Raw genomic sequence first — 26,814 nt, 5'->3', positions numbered from 1 at the left:
GACAAGTTAATAACATTACCTAAGATTTTTCGCTCTAGAAAAAACTACAGCTAGGGTGTTGTTGTTGTGTAGTGTCTCCTTCTCTGTATTTAACATATAACAGTTCCACCATTCCATAGGCTTCCCCTTAATTCCCAACCTCGCGTTAATAACTCCACCAACTCATTAAAAACAAAACAAAAACCACTTCCCATCTTTTCTTCTCTAAAACCCACTCTCTCTTCATTCTCTTCACAACACAACAACAGCAACAACAACAACAACCAATGGCATCACCGCTTTCACTCCTCGTCCTTTTTCCTTTCATCTTCACGGCGGCGTCCTCCCTCACGTGCACCACGCAGAAGGTCACGGACGCGGCCAACAGGGTCTACGCCAACTGCGTGGACCTGCCGGCGCTGGATTCCTTCCTCCACTGGACGCACGACGCGGCCAACGCCTCCCTGGCGGTGGCCTTCCTGGCGGCGCCGCCCAGCCCCGGCGGGTGGGTGTCGTGGGGCATAAACCCGACGGGGACGGGCATGGCGGGGGCGCAGGTGCTGGCGGCGTACAGTAAGAGCGGCGGCGCGGTGACGGTGAAAACGCTGGACTTGAAGTCGTATAGTGTGATTGTTCCTGGGAAGCTGTCGGTGGAGGTTTGGGGCGTCCGAGGGGAAGAGGTTGGCGGCGTTATTAGGATTTTCGCGAATGTTAAGGTTAAAGGGGAGAGCGTGAACCACGTGTGGCAGGTGGGGCCCTCCGTTACGGCGGGGAGGTTGGATAAGCATGACTTTGCTCCTGCCAATTTGAATTCCAAGGGGACGCTTAGCCTCAATGGGAAGCAGACTGCTACTGCCAAAGTCGACGCCGTTACCACCAAGAAGAATGTGAGTTTTTTTTTTTTTTTTTTTTTTTTTTTTTTTTTTTTAACTGGGTTTTGTGGTTTTGAAAAAAAACGGAGAAAGCTTGGACGCAATTTCTTGGGGGAAAATCGAAGCTTTATTTTGGCTGACTTTAGTTGAATTTTGACGTGAAATTCTTAAGTTTTGTCCCTCGGGAATTGGGTGTTTTCCTTTGGTTTGAGAATCTGCCGTTTTGTTTTGTTTAACTTCTGAGTTTCTGAGAATTCGCAAAACTGGGGTGTGGGTTTTTTTTTTTTTTTTTTTTTTTTTTTTTGGTTTTGTTGAGAGAGTGTGGCTTTTAGTTTTTGATTCGTTTATGATATTTCAGACAAAAAAAAATGATTTTTTTTATTGGTTTTTGAGATTTCGGAGAGTAAAAATGTTTTTTTTTTCAATTGGTTTTGGTGATTTCGGATATGGTTTTGACTGGGTTTTGGTGATTTCGGGGGAATTTTTTATTTTATTTTTTTCTATCGACCCTGGTTTCTTAGATTTGTTTGCATTTTCAATTCAAAAGTGAGCTTGTTTGTTGACTTTCCTTTTATTTTTTTTTGGGTGTTGGAGACATTATTTTGTTGTATCTGATTTAACTTATCGGATGAATTGAGAATTTTTTTGAGCAAAGTCTGAAGAAGGCTTCAACTATAAGTCAATTAAATTGGATGGTTAAGTACTCTAGCTAGGAAGGCTTTGGCCTTTGCCGAACATGTTCTTCTTGCGGAGGAAAATTGAAATAGCTAGTTGATTCAACTGATCTTGAGTTATTTTAACTTGTTGATTGAATGGCAGATTCACGGAATTCTAAATGCTGTGAGTTGGGGCGTGCTGTTTCCCCTTGGAGTGATCATAGCAAGATACTTGAGAACTTTTCCATCTGCAGATCCAATTTGGTTCTATCTTCATGCTGGTTGCCAGGTTTCTGCTTACGCCATTGGTGTTGCTGGCTGGGCCACTGGCTTGAAACTTGGAAGTGAATCAGTGGGAATTCAATACAGTAATCATCGCAACATTGGAATTACCCTCTTTTGTTTCGCCACTCTACAGGTAATAAAAACATGTCAATATTCTTCAATTATGTTATATATCATGATTTTTATAATAATTACTTTTGATTAGTACTTATGATGATTTTTAATGATGTTTGTAACTGTTGTATTTATCCTTCCTTGTATGGAATATGCAGATTTTTGCATTGTTCCTAAGGCCAGTGAAGGAGCACAAGTATAGGTACATCTGGAATATCTATCACCATGGCATTGGATACAGTGTGATTATCCTGGGAATCGTCAACATATTCCTGGGCTTTAACATCTTGAATCCAGAGAAGAAATGGAAATCAACTTACAGTGCAGTGCTTATTGCACTGGGTGCACTTGCCGTAGTCTTGGAAGTGATCACATGGATTGTTGTGTTGAAAAGAAAGTCTAATAAGTCCACCAAAACTTATAACAATGGAGAAAACAGACAACAACCCCTTAACATGTGAATCAAGTAACCAGAATTTGGCTTGTCCATCCAGAGCAGACATTGATCTTGTAATTTTTTACTTTTGCTGGATGTGTTCTATTGCTTGTGCCCCCCTCGCTACCCTTTTTCTCTATTTTCACCTTTCTCTTCTATTTATCTGTAATTATTATCTTATTTAATAGTATCAAAAAAGAAAAATCTTTAAGAAAACTTTTATCATTGCCTCTCCTTGCGTGTGTTACTTAATCCACTTTCCCATGTCAATACGCAAAACATTCTTTGATAAGCACTAGGCAACAATAAAGAACTCAATTATGGGGAATTTCATTCAGATAGTGTATGATATGCTTTTAGTACTTATGCGAACCTTATCCAGCTAAGCTGGCAAACCAAACTAGGCCACAAAGCTTTCGCTAATTCTTGCATCCCATATATAATCCTGATCAATCACTTAGGAAGATTCCAAAAATGGTGATCTTTCATCGATGTGGTTGATGTAACAATTTAGCAGGATGTGGTTGATGTAGCAATCGAAAATAAGAAGACATTCATTAATTGGAAAGGTAACGATATTATATAATTTATTTAACTCAATTATAATCTCCATTGTTGATGTTTTTACTCTGCAATTTTTATAATTCTTCATCCTATTCTTGGAGTTGAATTTTTAAAAGGGTAAAGTTTGTTTGGGTTATTTCAAGAATTAATTTCCCAAATTGTGTGATACACGTCTTTGTTATAAATAATTTTACGGTGAAGATTAACTTAGAAATACATCTTATTCACGTCTCGTGATTTAAAGTTAACTATGTCGAAATTAATTCTATCACATTTTTAGATAAAATTTGTGGTTATGATATTAGAGATATATATATTTTAAACACGTTTAATGATTTTAATTAAATTTTATAAAATGATTTTATCAAATTCTAAAATAAATGATTATGGACCAGTATTCTATCTTGATTCATGTGTCAGTACCACAGGGCATTTGGTTTTTGCTGTAACTTTAAGTTCTTCTGTTGACATTCTATCTGAGCTAATACTAGTACATTTGGCATTAATTGGGGAAGCCATTACTTATATGATAGTGACTCCCACCATGCATCAAATAACTTGTGATGCTAATTAGACTAATCAGTCACAACTCTATGCAATAATTTCACATACTTTATTACGCTAAAGCATTCAATACGTGGAGGAAAAAAACCAGTGTTCTACTTCAAATTATCAATTAGTTCTTGACAACTTTCTTTTTAAGTTGTCGGAAGTTATGAATGTGGAAAGACTTGATTGGCAAGGTGAGATTTTGAGGGAACCCTTTATTTGCTAATTGACCGCAAAAGTCGCACTTTTGGTTAACGTTAAATTTTTGCTTAACGTTATTTACCAAACCATGTGTTATAATTGATAAGAACCAATTTGATTACATAGTGCCCCTAAAGTTATGGTCCCTCGCGACCAGCAATGTTCATAGCACCCTTATCCCCACCAACAACTAATGCTATCGCTTTTCTTACTCATGCTTTTGTTGCTTTCCCTTTAATCATAACTTTGTTTATGAGATCCCCATGCGATGTGATGCATAATGCATGCATGGACTTCATCCTCATTACTTGGAACTAGGAAACATTTATAAAACTAATCACCCACTACTAGAATTTCTCTTATTACATGCAACTTTTCCTGCGAATTTTTTATAAAAATTTGCAGGAAACGTTGTTCCTGTAAATTTTTCTGCGAAATTTTATTCGCAGGTAATACCTTCGTGGATAATATATTTTTGCGAATTTTAAAATTCGCAGGAAATTTTCCTGCGAAATTTCCTGCGAAAAAAATTCGCAGGAAAGTTTCCTGCAAAAAAAAATTTGCAGGAAATTTTCCTGCAAAAAAAAATTCGCAGGAAAATTCGCAAGAAACTTTCCTGCGAATTTTTTCGCAAGAAATTCTGCAGGAATATTTTTTACGAAAAAATTAAAAAAATTTATTATAAATTCTATATTTTAAGAATTCATAATCTTTTATTTTCATGCCTCATACATAATCTTTTAAATTCTAAGATTGTAGATTACAAGTCTAACACTCAACCATACAATTCTACTTGTAAGGTAAGTGTTATTCCAACTTATATACTCTTTAATTGTTTTATTTTCAATCGATGTGGGACTTGAAGATTTTTTAAAATATTAATCTTATTAATTTAAATATATTTTTTATTTTTCCTGCGAATTAAAATTTGCAAGAAAATCCGCAGGAAAAGTTACCTGCAAAATTTTTCTACTATTTAGTAAACATTACTTGCAAATTTATTTTTGCAAGAAAATATGCAAGAAACAAAATAAAATTCTTACAATATTTTCTGCAAATTTTTACCATGAAATTTTTTTCTCCATGATTATTAAAATTGTAGCAAAATTTGTAAGAAATATCTGTAAATTATTTTTTGTAGGAAAATTCGCAAAAAATTTCTGCGAATATTTTTTTGTAGGAAAATTCGCAAAAAATTTTCTGCAAATATTTTTTTGCAGGAAAATTCGCAAAAATTTTCTGCAAATATTTTTTTGCAAGAAAATTTGCAAAAAAATAACACTTTTCTAGTAGTGACCTTCGAAGAGAATTTCAATTAATTTTGAACAAAATATTTGTCAACCCCCTCTCTCTATAAGATAACTATGATATTTATAAAAGACAAATTATTTCATTTTCAATATAATTTATTATATATTCTAGATCAATATCTTAATTATGGAAGGAACACACATATTTAGATATATCAGTTTAAAAATACTTTTAATGAAAAAATATATGTTTTAAAGTAGAAAACACAAAAGTGTGTAACTTTTTTTTTTGTTTTTTCAATTTAGTTGAGTTCAACTCAAATTGTTTCTAAATGCACCATAAAACCATAAAACGTGTATCATCCAATGTTTGTCCTTTCTTCTTTTTGAGTAGCATAATACTTCAATTCGTTAACGTTACCTACGAATTTCTTATGATTCTTCTCTTTGAAGTTGACGTGGGTGTGGTTGGATATACGTTTCAAAGCATGAGAATGTGTGTGTAACAAGTGTAGCAGGGACAGAAGAGTCAATTGAAGATACAGCTCAGCAAGGACACCTGGCAGCAGATTGCAAGAATCAGGAAGTGAGGAGGGGCACAAGAAGCAGAATAACTAACTCTAGGCTGCAAGATTTTGATTGGTCTAGGGTCTAGTATATATATTTTGTTTGTTAAGGAGAGAGAGGAGGAAGGATGGATTCTATTTTCTTCTCTCTGCATTTCTTTTCTGCTGGTGCCATGTTTGTTTCTTCTTATGTAATTTTTCTTTGTAAAGCTACGGACTGTGGCTCATAATTACTCGTTTTCTGAGTTTCCTTTAATATCATTCAGAGCAGTGTTTTCTCATTCCAATTTCTGGTGCATTTGTTTGTTAATTACTTTGTTACATTGGTGCTTTCATCCACATGGCAGAGAATACTCGCCTTAAAGAACTCAATGCTGATGTTAAGCGAATCCAGGAATTAATGGAGACACGGGATAAAGAAAATGCCACTAGAATTGAGACCCTGGAGTCTGTCGTTGATACATTGCTGCAACAAAAGTCTGCGAACCCTTCCCAACCGTTTCAGGTGCGTAATGTCAAGCTGGATTTTCCTTACTTTGATGGATCCAATGTATTGCAGTGGATCTTCAAGGCCAAGCAATTTTTTTTGTATTATAATACTCCTGATGATCATAGATTAACTATTGTTGCCATACATTTAGACAAGGAAGTGGTACCTTGGTATCAGATGATGACTCGTCATGATTCATTTCATTCATGGGTTGCGTTTACTCGAGCCTTAGAATTGGAGTTTGGTCCTTCTCCATATGAGTGTCCCCGTTCGCATTTGTTTAAGCTAACACAAACAAATTCTGTGCATGATTATTATGTTTCACTGCTCTAGCTAATCGTGTGCAAGGTATCACCACTGAAGCTTTGTTAGATTGTTTTATTGGAGGCTTAAAACTGGATATTAGAAGGATGTGATTGCTTAATCGCCCTCAACTTTGATTCGATCTGTTTATATGAAGAGAAGTACCTTTCCAAACCCAAACACTATCAAGCCTATCTAGCAGCCAAAACACAAGCCACAAACACAAGCCTACCTATAAGCCAAGCCATTAAATCCACTAGCTTACCACCCCTCCTTCCTAATCCTAATACATCTCCAACCACAAAAACCATAAGAAATACCAATATTAAGAAAATAACCTTTGTTGAGATGCAACTTAGGAGAGAAAAAGGCCTTTATTATACTTGTGATGAAAATTTTTTCCCAAGCCATAGGTGCCCTAAAAAACAATATTTGCTTCTCCAATTACAAGATGAGGACTGTGGAGAATTACAACAAGAACCTCTAGATATTGAGCATAACACATAATTACATCTGTCCCAAGAGCATCATTTATCTTATAATGCATTAAAAGGAGCCACCGGTTTGGGTACAATGAAGTTCCAAGGTTTTGTTAATGGAATAACAGTACAAGTGTTATTAGACAGTGGCTCGAGTGATAGTTTTTTACAACCAAGAATAGCTCATTGTTTGAAGTTGCCTATTGAGCCAATTCCAAATTTTCAAGTTCTGGTGGGAAATGGTAATGCCTTAGTTGCTGAGAGGTTGGTCAAGAACATAGAAGTCAGAATTCAGGGCCATTCATTGACCTTTCCAGTGTATTTATTACCTGTTACTGGGGCTGACTTAGTGTTGGGGGCTGCATGGTTAGCTACTCTTGGTCCCCACATTTCAGATTATAGCAACCTTACATTGAAGTTTTACCTGGGAAACCAATTTGTCACATTGCATGGCAAGCAACCAACCTTACCTTTGCAAGCTCAGTACAATCATATGAGAAGAATGAATCACACACATGCTATAGCTGAGTTATTCACATTACAATTTCAACAGTCGGATTGTCCTCAAGACCAATGGTTAGATTTACCTACTGATATGGAACCGGAATTAGTGGTGTTGTTGCATACTTATAGGGTGGTGTTTTCTATACCTTATGGGTTGCCTCCTAGTAGATCACAGAACCATTCTATTCCTCTATTACAAGGATCTGAACCAGTGAAAGTCAGGCCATACAGGTATCCACATAACCAGAAACAACAGATTGAGATTATGGTTCATGATATGTTAAAGGAGGGGCTTATTATCCCTAGCACTAGTCCTTTTTCCTCTCCAATAATTCTTGTCAAGAAGAAAGATGGAACCTGGCGATTCTGCACTGATTATAAGGCCTTGAATGCTATCACTGTTAAGGATAACTTCCCTATTCCGACTATTGATGAACTAATTGATGAGTTACATGGGGCTAAATTTTTTTCTAAATTGGACTTGAGATCTAGGTACCACCAAATATTGGTTAATGAAGAGGACATGTTCAAAACTACATTTAGAACCCATCAAGGTCATTACGAGTGGACAGTGATGCCATTTGGTCTCACTAATGCGCCTACAACTTTTCAAAGCTTGATGAATGAAATTTTCCAAGGCTTGTTGAGGAAATCTTTTCTTGTATTTTTTGATGATATTTTAGTATACAGCTCTTCATGGTCTGCTCATTTACATCATCTTGAGGTCGTATTGCAGAAATTACAACAACATAAACTATTTGCCAAATTGTCTAAATGTTCTTTTGGACTTCAGCAAGTAGATTATTTAAGCCATAATGTTTCAGGCCTAGGGGTGGCGTTGGACAAGAGTAAGGTGCGAGCTGTTCTGGATTGGCCATGTCCAAAAAACTTGAAGCAATTGAGAGGATTTCTTGGCCTTACGGGCTATTATAGAAGATTCATCAAGCAATATGCAGTGGTGGCTGCTCCTTTCACTAACCTATTGAAAAAGGACAATTTTAAGTGGGACAATTCTGCTCATGCTTCATTTGCAACTCTGAAAACAACAGTCACTCAGGCACCCGTTTTGGCTTTACCCAATTTTGGTTTTGGTAAACCATTTGTTTTAGAAACGAATGCTTTAGGAGTGGGTATAGGTGCAGTTCTTAGTCAAGATCATCATCTTATTGCTTTTTTCTCTAAGAAACTGTCTGCTTCAATGCAAAAAAAATCTGCCTATACTAGAGAATTTTATGTTATCACGGAAGTTATTGCCAAGTTTCGCCATTATCTGCTTGGACATAGATTTGTGATTGGAACGGATAAAAAAATCTTGAAGAGCTTAACTGAACAAGCTATTCAAACCCCAGAACAACAGAAGTGGTTGCACAAACTATTGGGATATGATTTTACCATTGAATATAAGCCTCGGAAGGACAATATTGCTGCAAATTCACTGTCTAGATCATATTTTATGGCTTGGTCTCAACCTAATTTACAAATTTTGCCTGCTTTGAGGGATGTTGTTTCTAAAGATACTCAATTAAAGGCTATTCTAGACTTGTGCTTGCTTAATAAGCCTCCAAATCCTCATTCAGTGCATGATAAATTGCCTTTCTGGATGGGTAGACTGGTTATTCCCAAATCTCATGATCTGGTTAATCAGATTTTGCATGTGTTTAATAGCTCCTTGATTGGAGGGCATGCTGGTTTTACACGGATATTGGCTAGAATTTCGGCTCAATTTTATTGGAAGGGTATGAACAAAGATGTTAAGCAGTTTGTTCAAACTTGTTTGGTTTGTCAACAAGCAAAATCTGCTCACACTTTACCTGCAGGTCTCTGCACATGTCTACTTCCTACCACCCACAGTCAGATGGCCAGTCTGAATCATTGAACAAGTGCTTGGAAATGTACTTACGATGTTTCACTTATGACTCTCCTAAAGATTGGGCAAGGTTGTTGCCTTGGGCAGAGTATTGGTATAACACTTCATATCATCATAGTAGTGGCATGACTCCGTTTAAGATTGTCTATGGCAGAGATCCTCCTACATTGGTTAAATACACCCTTAATCAGAGCGATCCTACTTCAATTCAAGAACAATTACTGCAAAGGGACTTGACACTTAGCAGATTGAAATTTAACCTCCACAAGGCTCAACAGTACATGAAGAAACATGCTGATAAGAAAAGGAAGTCAATGGAATTGCAAATTGGTGACATGGTTTTTGTTAAATTACAGCCCTATAGACAACATTTTGTTGCTCTCAGGAAAAATCAAAAGCTGAGTATGAGGTTCTTTGGTCCCTTTCCTGTTATTCAAAGAATTGGACAGGTTGCTTATAAACTGTTGTTACCACCAACAACTAGAATTCATCTAGTGTTCCATTGTTCTCAATTGAAACCGTGTAAAGGGGATCATTCTCAACCATATGTGCCACTACCAATCAATAATACTGATCTGCAACTTGTCATTTAGCCTATTGCTATTTTACAATCTCGGGTCATATTGAGAGGGCAACAACAAATTCCACAATATCTGGTTTAGTGGGAAGGATTAGATGCAGCTAATGCAACTTGGGAGGATCATCTCACTCTGCAACAAGCTTTTCTTGATCTCAACCTTGAGGACAAGGTTGGTCTTAATGGGGGAGGAATTGTAACAAGTGCAGCAGGGACATAAGAGTCAATTGAAGATACAGCTCAGCAAGGACAACTGGCAGCAAATTTCAATAATTAGGGAGTGAGGAGGGGCACAAGAAGCAGAATAACTAACTCTAGGCTGTAGGATTTTGATTGGTCTAGGGTCTAGTATATATATTCTGTTTGTTAAGGAGAGAGAAGAGGAATGATGGATTTTGTTTTCTTCTCTCTGCATTTCTTTTCTGCTGGTGCCATGTTTGTTTCTTCTTACGTAATTTTGCTTTGTAAAGCTACAGACTATGGCTCATAATTACTCGTTTTCTGAGTTTCCTTTAATATCATTCAGAGCAGTGTTTTCTCATTCCAATTTCTAGTGCATTTGTTTGTTAATTACTCTGTTACAGTGTGTTTTTACTTTCCAATGCATGAAATCCAAAAGCAACAAGGCTATTGCTTTAAAGTAAAAGTAGGTTGAGTTGAACTCAACTTTTATCCAAACACACACGTAGCACTTTAGAAAATCTAAATCTGATCGATACAAGTTGTGAAGCGGTTAAAATAATTGTGAATATCTAAAGCTTTACATGTCTCATTATCATTTAACTTGCTTTTTTGTTTTTTATCATTTAACTTGGATAACTATAATTAAATATATGCAAATAAAGATTCGCGTTGCATATGAAAAATAAATGAATAAAATAAAGAGATATGGTAGTCATTTGATACTTCTTGTGTAGTCAACCAACCATGTGATGTTCTTGGTGTCAACCCAGTCATATGATTGAAGAATACTATGAAAGTTTCCCTGTTTCGAAGAGTTTTACTGTAAGATCCCAAGTCACGGAAATTCAAATTTTGTTGGGGAAATAAAACAGAGAAAGAGAATAAAGAGATTTCCTTCCTATTTTATTTTATTTGTTTGGCTAAGAAATTATACAAATTTTAGAAGCAAAGAAATCATAGTATGTGCTGAATACCGTTAAGTGGGATCCTCCGATAGTGCTCGCTACTGTGATCATAACCTTTGCCTGCGTTTCATTTGGATCCACATAAAATAAGAATTACTTCATCTTATATATAGTTTTAAAAAAATTATAAGTTGCCTGATTTTCAGGTTCAAAGTCTTACAAAATAATGCAACCGGTTAAGATGATTATATAATTATAAATGTTTTTATATGCCTACATATATATAAATAACATTTTTACATTTTTTCTAATAAAACAAAATTTTCAATCCTTGTTAGACATTTACATATTATAATATGATTGCTTAACCTTAATAGGATTAAAGTTTGAAGGAAAATAAACATAATACTCTTGGCTTAATTAAGGTTTCATGAGCCTCCGGGAAGAATCTTGCAAATATCCTCCACAGATGAAAAAGAGAACTCAAAATAACCTTTATCAATGGAGATCATCTATCATTGAACAATGGGACACCAGAAAGCATCAAGCTTGGATCCAAGATCACCAAATATAGGTGGAGGAGAACCGTCAAAAGTCCCTAAATTTTGAATTTTAACAATAACAAATAAAACATTTTTATATAGAAGAAATATTTATGAAAACATCTTTAAAACATATTACTTATCAGATGAAGTGTAAGACGCAAATTGTCTGTAAGATAATTGTTAATTAAACGAAGCATATAATTTATCTCATATATTAAATATTTATCATTTATTAATACTAATGACAAAGTTCATTTTGAGTGTTTTATTCCTTAACAGATGAATCAAAAGACCATATAAGAATTCACAATTTTGTTAACACTACAAGAAAAATGCTAATTTTTGACGGAAATTGAGAATTTTTGACAGATTTTCGACAGATATAAATCTGTCGGAAAAAAAATTCGTCGAAAATACCTTATTCCGTCGGAAATTTCTGACGGAAATTGTTTGAAGATCTTTATATGATTCGAGGAAAATTTTTTGTTTAATTTTAATAATTTTATTAATGTAACAACCCTCATATTTGGCCTCTCAAGGGTTCTATTTCACAACATTTCACTTTTTAGCCTGTTTTATCCTTACTTGCGCAATTTCTGGGAAACTTCCCAGAAGGACACCCATCCTTTCATTACTCCAAGTCAAGCATGCTTAACTGTGAAGTTATGATGAGATAAGCTACCGAAATATATATGCATGTTGTCAGTATAATTTGTATAAATTAATTCATTTAAGTCATTCTCAACTATACAATTTCATATTGTACTATAATAATAATAATATATAATTTTATATTACGAATAATAATAATAATAATATATTTAATTATTCTTTATTTATATGTACTTACATTTATAATTAACAATCTACTTATTTCTATTTAAAATTATAATTTAAATTATTTAATTTTATAATTTATAATGATAATATAATTTATAAAATTATAAATATTTATTTATTACATACTTATAAATTAAATTTTAACATTTAAAATAAATTATAAATTAATTTAATATATTTATTTATCTTAAATCAAACATATAAAATTCAAAAAATGTATTTATCCTTGTTTTATTTTCTAATTATCAACCATTAATAAAATACCAACTTAAAATCTTATCTGATTGTATCATAATATTTTCATATCAAATTTAAAACCAGATATTAGTTATACAAAAATATTAAGATCATATAGTAAATTGTCGATAATTAAGATTTTTTTTTGTATAATTTAAAATAATTAATGTTTCAATTATATTGTTAATTAGCAAATAATTTATTCCAAAGCTAATTAATTTTTTCTATATTAATTATTAGTAAAATTTAATAAATTTTAATTTAACAATTGGATCGATGAAATTCAACAAATACCATGAGTTATTGAGCGGAATAACCTTACTAAGAGTTATTTTGTAAGTTATTTGATTCCTCCTCTCTATCTATATATATATAGAGAGAGACAGAGGAGGGTTATGCTGGTATAACTTTTACTAAGTATTGCACACTACTCAATAACTTTATATTAAATGTGAATTTTGTAAATTCAATCGTTAGATTACTATTAAAATATAATAATATATTTATTTACCTTAAATCAAACATATAAAATTAAAAAATGTATTTATCCTTGTTTTATTTTCTAATTATCAACCATTAGTAAAATACTAACTTAAATTAGTTACAAGATGACATATATTTTCCTTTATCTATTACATAGATAATCAAACAACTATTTAACTATTTATCTTCAATTCATTTTCTCTCTCTCTGTCTCTGTCTCTCTCTCTCTCTGTATATATATATATAGAATATATAGAGAGAGAGGGGTTATACTAAGACCGATATAACTTTTACTAAGTATTACACACCGCTCAATAACTTTATATTAAATGTGAATTTTGTAAATCCAACCGTTAGATTACTATAAAAATATAATAATATATAATAATTATATTACGAATAATAATAATAATAATAATAATATATTTAATTAATCTTTATTTATATATACTTACTTTTATAATTAACAATCTACTTATATCTATGACACCCTCTACCCCGCATACCATAACACATAATAATAAAATTTGAATAACATAACATTTCATAATTAAAATATCAAACGTGTTCAGATAGAGAGTACCACATCCATAACTTAACAAAATCAGCGAAAATTACAAAGAAATAAAACTAAAGTTTCCAAAATAGTTTAATAAAAACATCTTAATCTTATCTTATCTACTCCAGATGTCACATGTCCTATTAGAGCAAATCTCAATATAGAAGCCTAAGCTTCATCACCAACATCTTCAGTCTCATGCTAATAATAACCAGTAAGGCAGTCAAGGAAAAACAACACAAGAAAAAAACGAGTGAGAATCATCTCACTCTGGCTCACAGTGTAGAAATATACACTGGATAGCCAAACACAAACAAAACATATATAACACAGATAAATTAATAATAATATCACATCTTACTCATTCAAGACAATAAAAATATCAATTTATCATATAACATTAAAATGCACATGGATGGACACGGACTACATTTTATCATGCATGTGACGCTAGTAACATATCACATGGCATATTGTCGCTAGCAATAAACGAAGAGTAGTCTAGGAGTACATGCCGGGTCACACCCTCTGCGCACTCTCACTAGAAGAACATACTACCAGAGTCTCGTTGGGATAACTAAGTCGCGCAAGATACATCCCATGCACACAATGGGCGAGAATGGGACTTACAAACCGAGCTATCCCCAAGGACTAATCCCCAAAGCCTTTACACTAGGGGGCCTTCTCTGGCAGTGTATTCCATATCGTACCATTAAAAACATTTATGCACATGATGCATGTCAATCAAGACTCTATGCATCCTCATATCACATTATCATTCTCATTCTCATATCACATAGTCATCATCACATCTCATCATCACATTTCATCACCACATTTCATCATCATATCTCATCATTATATTCACATTTCATTGTCATATCACATTATCACATGTCATTCACAATTTTCACAGAGCACTTTAATCCATATTAAAACTTGTCTATTTTCAAAATTAAAGACATATTTACACTCCATAAACATCAAGGAACACAACATAAAACTCAGAAGATAAAACAAAAGACATTTAAAATTTGTCTATTTTCTCATAGGGTTTTCACAAGAAAACACATAGCACTCTAATTCATATCAAAACTTGTTTATTTTCAAAACTAAACACATATTTATTCATCTCATTCAACAAGGAATACAATAGGGCCATCAGAAAGCAAAACAGAAAACGTTCACATTTTGTCTGTTACAATTACAAATTCATTCCCTTAGGGTTTTCCATAGGAACCCATAGAGATCTCAAAATTATACATTTATATTTAAATAACATTTAAAAAATTTTCTACTTCTCATAGGGTTTCCCGTAGGAAACCATAGAAATCTCAAATCATACAATTAGAATTTTAAAACTGAAATTAATCATTCATTCAAGCAATTCATACAATTAATTACATACAAGAGGAACAATAGATGAAACAGATACAATTGGGGAAAACCCCTCATACATAAGCATACAACAAACACAAGATTGGAGGCCAATCCCACTACCCAACATATATTCTCACACCCAGAGCAAGGTTTCTCACTCCCCCCGTTACCTCGATAAGTAGGAGCTGAAACTAAAATTGGATCTTGTTGGTCTCCTCCTCTGGGTTCCCCTTGGTCGTCAAAGAGTGCAGAAGAAAAGTGGTCAGAAGTGAAAAAAATGCATTTTTGGAGTGCCAGAACGTTCTATTTATAGGCATCATATGTGGCCATAACAGCCCGTTTTGAATTTGGAACGGCCCGTTCTCAAACCAGAACGTACGGCTCGTTCTGGGATTACACTTAACCCACAATGTCCACTTCTGGAACGGCCTGTTCCCAAATCTGAACGGCCCGTTCTGGCTTCGCATATTACTCACAAAATCCTGAGTTGGAACGGCCCGTTCCAATATAGTCTTTATAGGCCATATTAGTAGTTTGGAACGACCCGTTCTAGGCTACTAAAAATCAAAATATTATCTAAAAATAATTTTCATAAATATTTATTATTAAAATACTAATAATTATTAAAAACCTTTAAAACATCCTTCAAAACCCATTAAAATATCTATAAGAAAATAACCTCCATAAATATAAAAATAAATAATAATTAACTATTATACTAGTAGAAAATTCGGGATGTTACAATTCTCCCCTCCTTTTTGAAATTTCGTCCCCGAAATTTACATGCAAAGAATGACATCAGTACTCTCGTATTTGACTCTCAAATTCCTAGGTCGCACTCTCCTCGGTTGCCTATTAGAAACTATACTAGTAGGTAAATCCAAGTAACCTCACTACCTCATTGATGTACAACTCTATCAACCTCTCTAAAGAATATGTAATATCAATAAGGATAAGGTGAACCACCTTGGTGAGTCTATCCACTAACCAAATAAGATCAAATTTCTTAAGCATACCAAGAAAAACTACAACTAAGTCCGTAGATATAAAATCTCACTTCCAAACTAGGACGTCTAAAGGCTATAAAAATCCTAAAAACTTTTAGTGTTCACACCTTAGACTTCCAACATACTACATATGAGTACACAAATTCCTCTACTCCTCTCTTCACCTTAGGTCACCACGCTTCCGCTGCGCCACTTAGATACATCTTTGTAGCTCCTAAATGAATGTTAAAAGTACTCTTATGTCCCCCCTCTAAGATCATCTTCCTAAATTAAAGATTACTAGGCACATAGATCCTATCATTAAACCCCAAAACACCATCAACTTCCACTCATAAATGGCTATCTATACCTCTACCAATCCTCTCCACTTGGTTCACTAAGAAAAGATCTAACTCTTGGGCTTCTCTAATCTCATCCATTAATTCACTAGTCACTTTCAACATACTAAATTCAATGCTCCTAAGGGTGGGCTCACACATCACGCTTAAGTCTCTAAGTTCTTCAATCCAATCCAACCCTTAAATCATCAAAGATGGTAGGTGAATGGTCATCCTACTCAAGGCATCTGCCACAATATTAGCTTTTCTTCTATGACCCTCTCTAAAGATCAACCACCTAAGCATAAGTTCACTAGGTACACATACTCGGTCTCTAAGTCTTACCACTTCATCTATACCCAAGGCAAACTTCTCTCCATTACCTCGTCCTATAGCCTCATATCTTGTCACCAAAATGAATCTGTAACACCCCGAATTTTTCTACTAATACAATGAATAATTATTATTTATTTTTGTATTTATGAAGATTATTTTCTTATAATTATTTTGATTAATTAAATGGGTTTGATTGAAGTTTTAAAGGTTTTTAATAATAATCATTTATGAAAATTATTTTGTATAATATTATTAATTATGATATTTTGTTATAATTATTATTTGAAGAAAATCATGTTTTAAATTGTTTTGATATTTTATTTTAATTTGATATATATATATATATATGTTAATTATTTATTTATTAATTAACAGTCCTGGATTTTTGTAGCTCTGGAACGGGCCGTTCCACTTTGGGAACGGGCCGTTCCGGATGTGTTTTTAAAGGACAAAGTGTTGACTCAGAACGGGCCGTTCTGGTTTTGGAACGGGCCGTTCTGGGAGAGATTTTTGTACATGTTCTATGTGCCCAGAACGGGCCATTCCGAATTCGGAACGGGCTGTTTTGGCCGCGGCCTGGTGCCTATAAATAGAACGTTTTGCACTCTTTAAAATTCATTTTCTTCATTTTCTTATCTTTTTCCTCCTTTCTCTCTGAAGACGAAGGGGAACCTAGAGGGGGCGACCAACAAGATTCAGCTCCCCTTTATCGAGGTAATGGGGAGTGAGAAATCTTGCTCTAGGTGTGGGAATATATGCTGGGTAGTGGGATTGGCCCCCAATCCTGTGTTTGTTGTATTTTTTGTATGCTCATGTATGAGGGGTTTCTCCCAATTGTATCTGTTTTGGTTATTATTTTTCTTATATGCAATTAATTATATGATTTGAGATCTCTATGGGTTCCTATGGGACACCCTATGAGAAATAGGCAAAATATAAATATTTTATGTTTTGATTTCTGATTGCTCTATTATATTCCTTGTTGAATTTGATGTGTAAGTATGTGATTAATTTTGAGAATAAATATGTTTTGATATGATTTAGAGTGCTCTATGGGTTCCTATGGGAAACCCTATGAGAAATAGGCAAAATATAAATATTTTTTGTTTTGATTTCTGATTGCTCTATTATATTTCTTGTTTGATGAGATGTAAAAATATGTATTTGATTTTATAAATAAATGAGTTTTGATATAAATTAAAGTGCTCTGTGGAGGCCTTGTGAATATGATGAGATAATGTGAAATGTGATTGAAACATGAGATATGAAATGTGATAATGAAATATGATGTGAAATGACCATGAGAAATGATAATGAGATATGAGAATGCATAGAGTCTTGAATGACATGCATCATTTGCATAAGTGTTTTAAGGGTACGATATGGAATACACCGCCAGAGAAGGCCCCCTAGTGTAAAAGCTTTGGGGATTAGTCCTTGGGGATAGCTCGGTTTGGAAGTCCCAGTCTCGCCCATTGTGTGCATGGGATGTATCTTGCGCGGCTTAGCTATCCCGACGAGACTCTAGTAGTATATCCTTCTAGTGAGAGTGCGCAGAGGGTGTGACCCGGCATGTACTCCTAGACTACTCTTCGTGTATTGCTAGCGGCAATATGCCATGTGATGTTTTACTGGCGCCACATGCATGATAATATGTAGTCCGTGTCCATGCATATGCATTCTTAATGTTATATGATAAAGTGATGGTTTATGTCTTGGATGAGTGTGATGTTATTATTAATTTATCTATGTTATACTTATTTTGTTTGTGTTTGGCTATTCGGCGTATATTTCTACACTGTGAGCTAGAGTGAGATGTTTCTCACTCCCTTTTCTCGTGTTGTTCTGTTTTGACTGTTATACAGGTGATCATCAGCGTGAAGCTGAGGATGTTGGTGATGAAGCTTAGGCTTCTATGTTGGGTTTTGCTCTGATAGGACATGTGACATCGGGACATAGATAGAATTAGTTTAAAAATGTTTTTATTAAATTATTTTAGAAAATTCAGTTTTATTTCTTTGTAATTTTACTGGCATGTTATTTGGATTAAGTTTATGAATGTGAACTCTTTACCCTTACGTGGCTGGAAATTTGATTTTTAATGATGAAATTTTTTTATATTTTTTATAATTACTGTATATGTATGTTGGGGTAGAGGGTGTCACAGAATCAACTAATTGTGCTCCCCCGATTCTCCTTTGATAATTCACTAGTTACTCGAGTCATACCTAGTCTCATACTACTAAGGGTAACCTCATAAGTCAAGCTTAAATCCCTAATTTGAACTAAAAGATCCATCTCTCTAATCATAAGGAAAGGAAAATATAAAGGTTTCCTACTCAAAGCATCGATCACCACATTGGCTTTACCTAGATAACAACTAAGATTAAAATCCTAGTCCTTAAGAAATTCTAACTATCTCCCTTGATCAAAAGATATTTAAGGCCCTAACGATCACTAAATACCTCAATCTTAGAATCATATAGGCAGTGTCTCCAAATCTTAATATAAATATTACAACCGCTAACTTAAAGTCATGGGTAAGGTAATTCCTCTCATGATTTCTCAATTTCCTAGAAGCATAAGCTACTAACATTCCTTCTTGCATCAACACTCTGCCCAAACCTATCTTAGAAGCACTACTATATACCATAAAAGGCTTACTAAAATCCAATAATATTAGCACTAGCCAACCTTTCCTTAACAATTTGGAAGCTACTCTCATACTTGCCATCCCACACAAAGGTAACTCCTCTTCCTCGTCAATCTAGTCTAAGGTAATGTTATCTTAGGAATTTCCTCAATAACTCTCCTATAATAATAAGCTTATCTAAGAAAACTCTTAACCTCACTAATTGACTTAGGTATCACCCACTTAAGAACAACTTCTATCTTAGATAGACTTACGTTATACCTCTGCTAGAAATTACAGAACCTAGAAAACTCGTCTTATACAATCAAAAATCATACTTAGATAATTTAGCCTAAAACTGTCTAGGATAAATCTTCACTCTCAACTCTAATTTGATGATATCACACCTTGAGGTCAACCTTACTAAACGCCCGCTAATTGATCCATAAGGTCATCTATCCTCATATCAACATACATGCATATCAAATCATATTAGAATACCTACTTCAAACAATCGATATATATCATTCCTAAGCATGTACGAATCAATCACCATTTACTCCATGTACATGAACCAACTTTACCACATAACATCATACAACCTTAAAAAACCTCTCAGTCCACATGACATCTCAGAATTATGACAAAAATCAATTTTTATCCTTGCATTGCCTAACGATTCAAAAATATCACGACACCATATATATCCCTTCAACAACGATCAAAGAAAATGATACATAGAGAGTTATACTCATCCAAATGATCTCAAACCTATCTCAAAAGAAATATAAGAGAATAAGATACAAAGCCTATGAAGACATAAGATTCTAAAAAGATCATCTTCTTAGCTAAAAATTTCAAAAACCACAGCAGATATATTCAGCGCTTACAGCTAGACCTTTGATCACCAAAGTAGCCATAACTGGAGTTCTAGACCTCCGTTTTACTTGATTCCAGTTCAATTGGAAAGATAACGTCCAAGGATACAACTTTTGTGAAGACCATAAAATCTAAATCTGTCGATACGGTACTCATACTGGCACAACAAAACTGCAGAGAAAATATCCTCTACACCAAACAACAATAGTGTATCAATATATCTAAGGCCACAAAAATACCTCAACCCTTCCAAACTCACACCTCAACTTCATATTCAAGCTTCCCACTACAATCCTAAACCAAAACAACTCACATATTTAGCACAACAAACTTAGAAAATAAAACTCACATGCTACCTAAACCATAAACGGTTAACATGCCAACACCAACACTCAAGGGAATTACCAACATTTCAATCTCTCATCAAGGATACCAAAACTCCAATTCTCAGATACAACCTCCTTGGATTCAATCGCTAAAACTATACATTCCAGAAACTCCATTAACCGTAAACTCTCAACAAATCAATGTCTCACCCAAATCTAAGGTCCCATTAGTTTCTAGTTGATTAGCACAATATCTCATCTACTACTACTCGCACATATGCTTGCAACACAAGCGATACCACCTAACCACTACTTCTTACGTAAGCAAGAAGTATCAAACAATTCAGCACTCATAAGAATGAAGAAGAGTAGTCATAATGATATTAGCTAACACTATCTATCATTTCTCTAATTACAATATAATCTAATAGTATAAAACTCAACAATATCAGCACAAGGAGAACATCATCATCATCATTATTAAAGAAAAGCATCATCAAAGTATACAACAAACAAAACACTGTCAGAGTACACAACAGAATCATGATAAGTACAAAACTCACGGGCGATTGGATTGACCTACTCTGATACCACTTAATGTGACACCCTCTACCCCGTATACCATAACACATAATAAAATTTGAATAACATAACATTTCATAATTAAAATATCAAACGTGTTCAGATAGAGAGAAACACATCCATAACTTAACAAAATCAATAGAAATTACAAAGAAATAAAACTAAAGTTTCCAAAATAGTTTAATAAAAACATCTTAATCTAATCTTATCTACGCCCCATGTCACATGTCCTATCAGAGAAAATCCCAATATAGAAGCCTAAGATTCATCACTAATATCTTCAGTCTCATGCTAATAATAACCTGTAAGGCAGTCAAGGAAAAACAACACAAGAAAAAAGGGAGTGAGAAACATCTCACTCTGACTCACAGTGGATGAATATACACCAGATTGTCAAACACAAACAAAACATATATAACGCAGATAAATTAATAGTAATATCACATCTCACTCATTCAAGACATAAAAATATCAATTTATCATATAACATTAAAATGCACATGGATGGACACAGACTATATTTTATCATGCATGTGGCGCTAGTAACATATTACATGGCATATTGCCGCTAGCAATACACGAAGAGTAGTCTAGGAGTACATGCTGAGTCACACCCTCTGCGCACTCTCAGTAGAAGGACATACTACCAGAGTCTCGTCGGGATAGCTAAGCCGCACAAGATACATCCCATGCACACAATGAGCGAGACTGGGACTTACAAACTAAGCTATCCCCAAGGACTAATCTCCAAAGCTTTTACACTAGGGGCCTTCTCTGGCAGTGTATTCCATATCGTACCCTTAAAAACATTTATGCACATGATGCATGTCAATCAAGACTCTATGCATCCTCATATCACATTATCATGCCTCATTCTCATATCACATAGTCATCATCACATTACATCAGCACATTTCATCATCATATTTCATCATCATATTTCATCATCATATCTCATCATTATATTCACATTTCATTGTCATATCACAATATCACATGTCATTCACAGTTTTCACAGAGCACTTTAATCCATATTAAAACTTGTCTATTTTCAAAATTAAACACATATTTACACTCCAAAAACATCAAGGAACACAACAGAAAACTCAGAAGATAAAACAAAAAACATTTAAAATTTGTCTGTTTTTTCATAGGGTTTTCACAAGAAAACACAGAGCACTCTAATTCATATCAAAACCTTTTTATTTTCAAAACTAAACACATATTCATTCATCTCATTCAACAAGGAACACAATAGAGCAATCAGAAAGCAAAATAGAAAACGTTCACATTTTGTCTGTTACAGTTACAAATTCATTCCCTTAGGGTTTCCCATAGGAACCCATAGAGATCTCAAAATTATACATTTATATTTAAATTGTAACATCCCAAATTTTTCTACTAATACTACAAATTATTATTATTTATTTTTGTATTTATGAAGATTATTTCCTTATAATTATTTTGATTAATTAAATGAGTTTGATTGAATTTTTAAAGGTTTTTAATAATAATCATTTATGAAAATTATTTTGTATAATATTATTAATTATGATATTTTTGTTATAATTATTATTTGAAGAAAATCATGTTTTAAATTGTTTTGATATTTTATTTTAATTTGATATATATATATATATATATGTTAATTAATTATTTATTAATTAACAGTCCTGGATTTTTGCAGCTCTGGAACGGGCCGTTCCACTTTGGGAACGGGCCGTTCCAAATCAAACATGCATGGGTAAAATTTTAACCCAAAACGGGACGTTCCACTTTGGGAACGGGCCGTTCCGGATGTGATTTTAAAAGAACAAAGTTTGACTCAGAACGGGCCGTTCCACATTGAAACGGGCCGTTCCGGAAACCCCAGAACGGGTCGTTCTGCTTTTGGAACGGGCCGTTCTGGGAGAGGCTTTTGTACGTATTTCGTGTGCCCAGAACGGGCCGTTCCAGATTCGGAACGGGCCGTTCTGGCCGCGACCTGATGCCTATAAATAAAGCGTTTTGCACTCTCTAAAACTCATTTTTTTTCATTTTTTAATCTTCTTCCTCCTTTCTCTCTGAAGACGAAGGGGAACCTAAAGGTGGCGACCAACAAGATTCGGCTCCTGCTTATCGAGGTAAGGGGGGAGTGAGAAACCTCGCTCTGGGTGTGGGATTGTATGCTGGGTAGTGGGATTGGCCCCCAATCCTGTGTTTGTTGCATTTTTTGTATGCTTATGTATGAGGGATTTTTCCCAATTATATCTGTTTTGCCTATTGTTTTCTTATATGTAATTAATCGTATGAATTGATATTTCTATGGGTTCCTGTGGGAAACCCTAAGGGAATGCATTAATAATTGTAAGAGGCAAATTTTAAATGTTTTCTGTTTTACCTTCTGAGTTTTCTGTTGTGTTTCTTGATATTTGCTGAGTGTAAATATGTATATAATCTTGAAAATAAACAAGTTTTGATATGAATTAGAGTGCTCTGTGGGTTCCTGTGGAAACCCTATGAGAAACAGGCAAAATATGAATGTTTTCTGTTTTGCTTTCTGATTGTTCTGATGTATTCCTTGTTGGATGAGATGTATAAATATGTGTTTATTTTTGAAAATATATCAGTTTTGATATGATTTTGAGTGCTCTGTAGACACTATGTGAATATGATGACATGATGTGAAAAGTGATAATGAGACATGATAATGTGATATGGGAATGAGAAATGATAATGTGATATGAGAATGCATAGAGTCTTGATTGACATGCATCATTTGCATAAGTGTTTTAAGGGTACGATATGGAACACACCGCCAGAGAAGGCCCCCTAGTGTAAAAGCTTTGGGGATTAGTCCTTGGGGATAGCTCGGTTTGGAAGTCTCAGTCTCGCCCATTGTGTGCATGGGATGTATCTTGCGCGGCTTAGCTATCCCGACGAGACTCTGGTAGTATATCCTTCTAGTGAGAGTGCGCAGAGGGTGTGACCCGGCATGTACTCCTAGACTACTCTTCGTGTATTGCTAGCGGCAATATGCCATGTAATGTTTTACTGGCGCCACATGCATGATAATATGTAGTCCGTGTCCATGCATATGCATTCTTAATGTTATATGATAAAGTAATGGTTTATGTCTTGGATGAGTGTGATGTTATTATTAATTTATCTATGTTATACTTGTTTTTGTTTGTGTTTGGCTATTTGGCATAGATTTCTACACTGTGAGTCAGAGTGAGATGTTTCTCACTCCCTTTTCTCTTGTGTTGTTTTCTCTAACTGTCATACAGATTATTATCAGCATGAGGCTGAGGATGTTGGTGATGAAGCTTAGGCTTCTATGTTGGGATTTGCTCTGATAGGACATGTGACATCGGGACTTAAATAGGATTAGATTGGAATGTTATTTTTATTAAATCATTTTGAAAAGAAAAAACTCAGTTTCATTTCCTTGTAATTTCTCTACATGTTATTTGGATTAAGTTTATGAATGTGAACTCTTTACCCTTATGTCGTTGGAGATTTGATCGTCTTATGTTGAAGAATTGTATTTTATTTTATTTATTTTATACAATTACTATATATGTATGTTGGGGTAGAGGGTGTCACATAAATAATATTTAAAAATTTGTCTACTTCCCATAGGGTTTCCTGTAGGAACCCACAGAAATCTCAAATCATACAATTAGAATTTTAAAATTGAAATTAATCATTCATTCAAGCAATTCATACAATTAATTACATACAAAAGGAACAATAGATGAAACAGATACAATTGGGGAAAACCCCTCATACATGAGCATTCAACAAACACAGGATTGGAGGCCAATCCCACTACCCAACATATATTCCCACACCAGAGCAAGGTTTCTCGCTCCTCCCTTACCTCGATAAGCAGGAGCTGAAACTAAAACCAGATTTTATTGGTCTCCTCCTCTGGGTTTCCCTTGGTCTTCAGAGAGTGTAGAAGAAAAGAGGTCAGAAGTGAAAAAAAATGCTTTTTTAGAGTGCCAGAACGTTCTATTTATAGGCATCAGATGTGGCCAGAATATCCCGTTTTGAATCCGGAACGGCCCGTTCTAGACTCATTCGTCCTACGCAAATTTCATATCCAGAACGGCCCGTTCTCAAACCAGAACTGCCCGTTCTGGGATTACTGTTAACCCACAACGTCCACTTCTGGAACGGCCTGTTCCCAAATCAAAACGGCCCGTTCCAATATAGTCTTTATAGGCCATTTTAGTAGTTTGGAACGGCCCGTTCCAGTTTGAGAATGACCTGTTCTAGGCTACTAAAAATTAAAATACTATCTAACAATAATTTTCAAAAATATTTATTATTATAATACTAATATTTATTAAAAACCTTTAAAACATCCTTTAAAACCCATTAAAATATCTATAAGAAAATAACATTCATAAATATAAAAATAAATAATGAATAACTATTATACTAGTAGAAAATTCGGGATGTTACAATTTCTATTTAAAATTATAATTTAAATTATTTAATTTTATAATTTATAATGATAATATAATTTATAAAATTATAAATATTCATTTATTACATACTTATAAATTAAATTTTAATATTTTAAACAAATTATTAATAATTTAATATATTTATTTATCTTAAATCAAACATATAAAATTCAAAAAATGTATTTATCTTTATTTTATTTTCTAATTATCAACCATGAATAAAATACTAACTTAAAATATTATCTAATTATATCATAATATTTTCATATGAAATTTAAAACCAAATATTAGTTATACAAAAATATCAAGATCATATAGTAAATTGTCAATAAGATTTTAGTTAAATAATTTAAAATAATTAATGTTTCAATTATATTGTTAATTAGCAAATGATTTATTCCAAAGCTAATTAATTTTTTTATATATTAATTATTAGTAAAATTTAATAACTTTTAGTTTAACAATTAGATCAATGAAATTCAACACACCATGAGTTATTAAGCGGAATAACTTTACTAAAAGTTATTTTGTAAGTTATTTGATTTCTCTTCCTCTCTCTCTCTCTCTATATATATATATATTCTCTCTCTCTCTCTCTCTCTCTCTCTCTCTATATATATATATATATATATATATATACCAATACCGGTGTAACCTTTATTAAGTATTACATATCGCTCAATAAATTTATATTAAATGTGAATTTTGTAAATCCAACCGTTTGATTAAAAGTTCATATCACTTTATATGTTTATATCAAATTTTGTTAAAATTGAACAAGAACGTCAAGGTAATCAAAATGTTCATATTTTAGTATATTTTGAAATGTATATATATTACATTAATTTTGTTTTATAAGAAATCATCTTTGATTAATATAAAATTTTGTATATATGATTTAAGAGTAAAGAATTTTCAATTTAACGGTTGGATTTACAAAATTCTCATTTAATATAAAGTTATTGAGCGGTGTAATACTTAACAAAAATTATATCGGTGTTATTATAACCCTTCTCATATATATATATATATATATATATGTTTATATATATATTTAAAATTTTATTGATTTTTTTTAATATATGATTGTCAATTTTTGAAAATAAATTCTAACATTTTCGACAAATATAAATTTGTCAGAAATATTCCATCAGTAATATAACTTCTACGAATTTTTTTCGTCGAAAACAAATTTTCCGACAGAAAAATCAGTTGGAAAAAATCCATCGGTAATTCCGTCGAAAAATTTATATTTTTTGACGGATTTGAATCCTTCAGAAATTATCCGTCAGAAATTTGTGTTTTTCTTGTAGTGTAAAAAGAAGAACCATTTTTTTCATTAAAACCAAATCTCTGAAATCACGAAGAAAAGCAGATAAAGTCACTACTATAACTACTCTATGCTAACATTACTTTCGCAAGCTTTGTTTGGTATGGGAAATTGATAAGTA

General features: G+C 33.5%; 1 protein-coding gene across 1 annotated transcript; it reads left to right on the top strand.

Annotated features, from left to right (window-relative positions):
* The first annotated feature begins 89 nt into the window (after positions 1–89).
* LOC109817167 (cytochrome b561 and DOMON domain-containing protein At4g12980) lies at positions 90–2,567 on the top strand. The gene is made up of 3 exons (XM_020382379.3): positions 90–866; positions 1,671–1,925; positions 2,065–2,567. Exons 1-3 carry the CDS (start codon positions 267–269, stop codon positions 2,365–2,367), a joined length of 1,158 nt encoding a protein of 385 aa, XP_020237968.1. The 5' UTR covers positions 90–266; the 3' UTR covers positions 2,368–2,567.
* The last annotated feature ends 24,247 nt before the right edge of the window (positions 2,568–26,814 follow it).

The sequence above is a fragment of the Cajanus cajan genome, chromosome 4 (assembly GCF_000230855.2).
Source record: "Cajanus cajan strain Asha chromosome 4, NIPB_CcT2T_4, whole genome shotgun sequence".
Lineage (NCBI taxonomy): Eukaryota > Viridiplantae > Streptophyta > Magnoliopsida > Fabales > Fabaceae > Cajanus > Cajanus cajan.
The sequence above is the reverse complement of the archived record's forward strand: the minus strand, read 5'-3'. Positions and strand labels throughout refer to the sequence as shown.